This window comes from Lagopus leucura, unplaced genomic scaffold, assembly GCF_019238085.1.
Source record: "Lagopus leucura isolate 7727_CA_CO unplaced genomic scaffold, USGS_WTPT01 189-0_obj-0_obj, whole genome shotgun sequence".
Lineage (NCBI taxonomy): Eukaryota > Metazoa > Chordata > Aves > Galliformes > Phasianidae > Lagopus > Lagopus leucura.
The window spans coordinates 109,535-116,516 of NW_024966653.1; the positions used below are offsets into that span (position 1 = coordinate 109,535).

The window sequence follows — 6,982 nt, forward strand, 5'->3', positions numbered from 1 at the left end:
GACCCTGAACCCGTGGGGGTGAGGGGAAGATGTGTGGGGACCCTGAAGCCATCCCCGCGTCCCCCCCAGCCTCACCGTCAGCATGTGGTTGAGTTCACGGCTCAGCATCTTGCGGAAATCCTTCTTGCTGATGCGCCGCGGCTTCCGGCAGCAGCAGCGGCTCGAATATTTGTCAAAGTTGTTCACCAGCACCTGGACGGCCCACTCCAGCTCCGTGCCCTCCGCCATCGCCCCACGTTCACCTGTAGGATGGAGGGGGGTCAGGGCTGGGGCACTTGCGGGGCTTCCGCTTAGGAAAACCCATGAGGAAGCACAGAGGTCGGCGCGTGACCCCAAAAAAGCATTTTTGACCCCAACAAGGCGTTTTCCACCCCAAAGTTGAGCACCTGGTGCTCTCTATCACCCCAAATGGCACTGCTCACCCCACCTGCCCTCCAGGGCGGCCGCCCCCGGCGCGTGGGACGGCAGTAATTATGGCATCGCGGTGCCCGGACCGCGGCGCCCGGTTCCCAGGGCTCATTAGGTTGGAATGGGGCAGGGAGTGGCAGGAATTACCGGCCGGCCCTCCTCTTGCTTCACGGCTCAGGAACACCCCGGCGGGGCTCTCGGTTGAGGCGTCACCCAAAATAGGTCTGGGCCACACGAGCCACGGGTTCCCCAACCCTAAAGTCCTACCCTGTCCGTCCGCTGTGCCCCGCGGCCACCCCACACCGGGATTCCCTTCCTATGGAGCCCCTTCCTATGGATGTGCTCGATGGATTGCTGCCGTCACGGGGTCCGGTGGCCGCATCCCAGCAGGATGCACACAGGCGGGGACGGAAACGACGCTGTCCGGTCCCGGCTCCTTCCTGAGCAGGGATGAAGCTGAGCAAAGCATAGAGCTATGTTGCTTCTTGCAGTGCTGATTGGTGCCACCGCTGAGCGGTGTGGGTCACGGTTGGAGCCACCCCATGGTGGATCGGTGCCATCCCGGTGCCACCGCGCTCCAATTTCACCCCACGTTTGCACCCATCTTCCCCCGTTTCAGCTGCATGCAGGGTTTGGAAGCAATTCGGGGTGGTAGCACGGGGCACGAGGTTCTCCCCATCGTGTCTCAGTGCGCTCGTGAGCTGTCCCCACCCCTTTGTGGGGCCATTGAAGGGCCTGGTGCTGGTAGCAAGTTTTGCTGTGATCTGCAGCCCCCACTGCAGCCCCATAGACCTCCGCTTCTGTCCTCTGTGCTCATCCCAGGCTGTTAAACACCACCACGTTTGCAGCAGTTCCAACCAAAGACCCCACTGGGCCCCACTGCTCTGCTCCAACACAGATTCACAGCACCGGTCCCACCATGCACCCCCCAGAGCCACAGAACATCATCCTATGGTGGGGCACAGGGACCTCATTCCATGGTGGGATGGGGGGGACATCATCCCACACCGGGACGTGGGGATGTTGTCCCTGCGCTGGGACACGGGTGGGTGGGACAGGGCTGATCTCCTGCCTGTTCCTGCCGCCATGATGATTCCCTTCTCTCCTCTCTCCTCTCCTCCTCCCACAGCCCCACAGACCCCCTGTGCTGAGCTCCCCATCCGCCGCCCGACCCTGCATGCATGGAGCTGCCGAAGGGCTCGGGGAGGGGTTGGGGGGGGGATTTCCACCCCGCTTGCAGCCACACGTTCCGGTGAGCGTTCCCCCCGCAGCACCCATCGCTGGGCGCAGCACCTCACCCGTCCGCCCGTCCCGCTGTGTCCGTCTGTCCTCCTGTCGGCCTCGGAGCCGTGGGAGCAGCGCCGCCCGCTCGTCCTCACCTCGCGCCCATCCCGTGGGCCCGAGGGCTTTAAGGAGGCTCCCGCCCCTCCCTGACGTCCCAGGGCGTTCCCAGCTCACCTGGAAGCAGCCCCGATTGCAACACACCGCAGTGGGGCCGCTGAGCCCACCCCACGGGGCCACCCCTGGGTCCCCATCCCACCCTTTCCCCGTACCGACGTGGGGAGAGCCGCTCGCCCGACGGTCCAGCAGAAAATCTCTCAAATGTTTTCAGGGTCTCCACCATCGGGGCACTGCTTAGCAGCAAAGAAGGAACGGAAACCACGCGCGGAGCTCGCAGCTGGAATTAGGGAACCAAAAGCGCTCGCCAAGAGGCTGCAGGATGCATGGGGGGGGGGATGGACGGCACTGCTGTCCCCGTGCGGAGTTCCCCTCTGCTGCGAGACGCTGACGCAAAGGGCCAACGTGGCAGCGATGGGGGTACGGCCCGACCCGATGGAGGAAGGATCCGTGCTGCCTTTCCCCTTCCACATGTGCACAAATGCTGAATCCCCCCTACTCCCACCCCATGTGCGGGTACGGAATACCCTCTTTGTGCTACAGATAGAAGGGACCATGACTCGATGCTTGGGTTTGCCTCCCTTGGCCGGGTGTCACCAACCCAGAACCTGCGCCGGCACCGAGGGGCAGAGATTCTGACTTTCCTCTCCCATCCCTCTCCCATTTTTTTTTTCCTCTGCCCCCATTTTTCCCCTTTTTGTCACATAACCCACTGCACATCGCCCTTGTCTATCACCAGCGGATGGGTGAGCACACGGCGTTGCGCATTGAGTGTGGCAGTGGGACACAAACACAGAACCCATCCATTGGGGTCATTCCATCTCCATTCAGCCCGAGGGACTTTGGAAACGATCTGGTTGGGTTGGGATTCTCTGAATCCAAAGTGCTCACGGTGAAGGGTGCGCAGCCCTCCTCAGACACACGGGGAGGACCGACGATGCGCTGCAGGGCTGCGCCAAGAGCTCACAGCCATAATTAACCAGGCCAGCAAATTGCACCCCGCGTCGGCGCAGCGATGGCACGGCGATCCAATGCGCAGATCAGATACGGAGACACCGGAGCTGCATATTTTGGGATGCAAAGAGGAGGTCACGGCGCCGGGCAGCAGACGCCCACGGTTCTTCCTTTGCTCCTTGGGGTACCTCTGCTTTTGGGACACCGGGGCCCGGAAAAGTGTTGTGTGTCAACCCTGCTCCCCTCTGCCTGATCTCGGGTTGAGGAGGAGCGCGGTGCCGGTGCTGCAATCCCGTCGGGTGGGAGCCCTCCCCGGCCCCGCGGGCAGACAGCTCACTCTGAATCACAGCCCTCATTACCCCGTGCCGGGCCGATGTCACAACGCAGCCCGTATTTTTACAAGGCATCCAGGGTGTGTGCGTGGAGGCGCCGTGCAGCATCGGGGCCCCGTCACACGGCGGTTCCCAGACACCTCTGTCGTCCCTGTGAGCTCCTCTTCCCCTGGACCCCCACCTCAGTGTGCCCCTGCCGTGTTCCTTGGGCTCACAAGTTACCCAGCCGTGGGACTGAGCTCTTCCTGCCCCAAAGATCCTTATCAAGCTGGTTCAAACCACGGGGTCACCAACAGCGCATGACAGCACTGGGGTCACCAAACCCAACTCCGGGGTCCCCCTCCCACCACAGAGCACCCCACAGCCCCTTATCCCTTTTCCCCCTCCCATCACCCCAACCATTTGACACATTTCCTGTCTCTAATTAAATGCACACACCACACCTCTCGGCTTAATTTCCATGTATTTATTTCCAAGGCAGGAACAATAAATAGTCATTCGTGTTGTGAAATCCACCCCAAGGTGAGAGGAGACAGAGGGCGGCCGCGGCCGAGTCGCGGTGGCGGTGTCGGGAGGAGCCCCGGCCTGGCTCCACTTTTATCACCTTTCTCCAGGTTTTGGGGGTTTTTCATCCTTATTTTTATCCTTCCCAGAGCACGGGGTGCGCACCAACGCAGGGGCGGAGATGGCACTCATTGGGTCCCCATCCCATCTCCATACCGACCCTCATCCCCTTCCCAACCCCGTCTCAACTCCATCCTATTCCCTACCCCAACTCCATCCCATCCAAACCCCATCCCATCCTCATCCCCTTCTCAACCCCATCCCAACCCATCCCCATCCCTTATCCCATTCTCATCCCATCTCAACCCATCCCCATCCCACCCCCATCCCATCCCCATCAATGGCCTCCTCCAGGACACAGAGCTCAGTGGGAACCACCGCCCCGTCCCAGATAGATGGCATTTCACACAGAAATCCCAGCTCCTGTCCACTGACCCCACACCTTCCCAACCTCAGAAACACCAGGGTTCCCCCCAGTCCAGCACGTGAGCCGCACACAAACAGCTCAGGTGCTGCTGTGGGGTCCCCCATTGTGGGAACCACAGACATGGGCACCGCAGTGCCGCGCAGCACCCCATGCACGCTCACCCCATGCAGCCCTTTGCACGCCTGCAGAGCCGTGCACACCAGCAGCATTGCATGCACACCAGCAGCATTGCACACACACAGGCAGCGCCCCATGCACGTGCACAGCCCCCGTTGCACCTCGCACCCTCGTGCTCTGCAGTGGGGTGCGCAGCCCAGCAGCGCAGCCCCGTCCCTCCCTCTCCCCTTTTTCCCATGACAGAGCAAGGCCTTCCCATTCCAGCTGTTGTTTTCTTCCATTTTTTTCCTTTATTAATTTATACAAAAACGGTTGCACGTGCCGCAAGCAGCTGACATCCCGCCACCGGCCCACCCCGAGCGCAGCCATCAGAGGGGGCACGGGGACCCCACACCCGTGCAGGGACTGCGGTCACCAGGACGGAGGAGAGGGGGGGCAGAAAACACCCCCAAACCACTGACGGTGTCATCGGTGCTGATCCGGAGCCCCACATCGGAGGGGTTTGGGGGAAAGGAGCAAAGTCCCTCTCGCTGCGGCGCTGCGGGGCTGAGGAGCTCCTCGTGGCGCGGGGCCGAAGCGGCGCCTTCCCACCCCCCCGGCCCTACTTTCTCCGACAGCCCTTGGCTGCATCCCCCATCATGTCCCAGTACTCCCCGAACTCCAGTTTGGCCTCATCAGGGTCTCCCATGCACTCGATCTTCTCATCCAGGGGTCCAACGCACTGCGGAGAGGCAGAAAAACCATCAGAGCGATGACAAGAGGTGGGGTCCCCAGTCCCCCGTCGTCCCCCCCCCCCCGATCTCCGAGCTGTGCCCCCACCTTCCCCAAATGGGGCAGCTTCTGCACCACCAGCTCCCGCATCTCGTTGGGGGTCAGGTACTCCTTCTGCCCTTTCACAGCGTAGCAGTGGAACTGGTTGATGACGGTCTCGATGGCGCGCTCCACATCGGTGAGCTCCTGGCTGTCCTGCAGGATGGGGATGGGGAAGGGGGGGGTTGAGAGGGAGTGAGGGGACCCCAGGAGAGAGGGGACACCCCAGGAGGGAAGGGCCACCCCAAGAGGGATGTGGAAGATGTGTTAATGCTCCGTGCCACCGCTCTACACCGATGCAGTGGGCCTTCCTTATGGGTACAACGGCCCTCCGCACAGATGTGAGCCCCCATGCAGATGTGAGCCCCCACACACACAGATATGGGCCCCCACGTACCAGTATTGACCTCTCTATAGAGACCTGAGACCCTCATACAGATGCGACGCCCCTCCACATCACTGCAGGACCCCCTGCACAGAAGCAGGACCCCTCCATCCCACTGCATGACCCCTCCATCCAAATCCGGGACCCACCTACAGATGTGGGGCCCCCCATATAAATCCAGAACCCCATCCACCATTCTCTGTACGATCCAATACCCACACGCCGCTCCTGTGACCCTTCACCCTCCCACAGGACCCCAACACGACCCCCGGTGGCCCCGTCCCCCCCACCGCTCCCCGCCCCATCCCCGGGCGCACACCCCCGCGTGGGGCAGGACGGGTTCTTCCTCTCTTTGCACAAGTGGCAGTGGAGCTGTGAGTCAGTGCCCATCACGGGGCCACCCATCCCCACCCTACGGGGCTGCAGACCCTAATCCCAGTGTGTGGGGGGGGGGGGGGAGAGGAGGGAGCAGCTCCGCGACCCCGCTGCTAATTAGCAGGAGCTGCATTGGAAGGGAAACGAGGGTGATTCACGGGGCGCTGCGGTTTCCCTTCGAAACACCCCGAAACCACATCATGCGATGGGGCCATTGGGGAGAAACCAGTCATCTTGTGGGCCCCCACCCCCCACCGAGGCCTCTGCAGGTGCAGAGCACCCAGTGCCCCCCCCCCAGGGGTGCAGGTGGGCACATGCTCATGTCCGAAGGACACGGGGGGGAACTCTGCCATCCTCGGAGAGGCTGCACGGAGCTCCAAAGCCCCAAACTTTCCCAGCACCGTCCGCCCCAATCTGAGGAATATCTCCAAATCCAAACTCATCCCGGCCGGAGAGACCCCAAATCCAAACTCATCCTGGGGGGGGGGGGGTAGGGGGGGGCTGCACAGCTCAGAGCACCCCAAGCTCCAAGGGGTGGGGACAAGATTGTCCCCCCAGCTACACCCCACAGCTCCCAGCCCTCCCAATGCCGGCGTCGCCCGCAGACCTTGCGCTTCTTGCGGCAGTTGCACTGGCCCATGCTGCTCCTCCTGTGGGGTCTGCAGTCCCTTTGTTCTGGGGGGGCCTGAGGGGCCTCCGGGGGGGGGGGGGGGGAGAGAGTCACGATCAGCGTTGGTTTTGGGGGAGCGTTCCCCTCCTTCGGAGTCGGGGCGAGGAAGACGCCCTGGGATGCGCCGAGCTGCCGGGACACGTCCCGGGGGTGGGAGCGTCCCTGCAAGTCGTGGCAGAGCCGAGCGTGGGAGGGGGCTGGGGAGGAAGGTGGTGGACCCCTGGGCATGGGGAACCCCCCCCCTTCCCCCCTCAGCTTGGGTCGGGTCACTTACCTGCTGCGAGGGCTGTCCCGGCTGTGCGCGCGCTGCGCTGTTGCGGGGTTTTATACCGGGGAGGTGTGAGTGGGAGCTCCCAGCACACGGTGTGGTGCAAGGAGGCTCATTTGGGAGCCTTGGCCTCCAGCCAGCGTGGGGCTGGGAAACGCCTCCTGCGCGGCCACACCGAGCGCTCCCCATCCGGCACGGCCGTGCAGCACCGCGTGGGAACGGGCACCGGGTACCAGGCACCATGCAGTGGGTACCGTGCTTTGGGCACCAGGTA

At 62.9% G+C, this 6,982-nt stretch overlaps 2 protein-coding genes across 6 annotated transcripts in view; both read right to left on the reverse strand.

The window, feature by feature from the left end:
* The window catches only part of S100A16 (S100 calcium binding protein A16), a 2,823-nt gene extending 749 nt beyond the window's left edge, over window positions 1-2,074 (reverse strand). The window contains exons 1-2 of one of the 5 annotated variants that reach the window (XM_042893357.1): window positions 1,962-2,074; window positions 76-242 (exon numbers count right to left, since the gene is read on the reverse strand). In XM_042893357.1, the coding sequence (XP_042749291.1) occupies window positions 76-228 (153 nt within the window). In that variant the 5' untranslated portion in view covers window positions 229-242; window positions 1,962-2,074. The other 4 variants (XM_042893360.1, XM_042893356.1, XM_042893358.1 and 1 more) reach the window with 4 other exon arrangements.
* A 2,727-nt stretch (window positions 2,075-4,801) lies between these two features.
* Window positions 4,802-6,455, reverse strand: S100A14 (S100 calcium binding protein A14). The gene is made up of 3 exons (XM_042893366.1): window positions 6,378-6,455; window positions 5,020-5,166; window positions 4,802-4,921 (listed from the first exon to the last, which is right to left on the reverse strand). Exons 1-3 carry the CDS (start codon window positions 6,408-6,410, stop codon window positions 4,802-4,804), a joined length of 300 nt encoding a protein of 99 aa, XP_042749300.1. The 5' UTR covers window positions 6,411-6,455.
* Window positions 6,456-6,982: the final 527 nt, after the last annotated feature.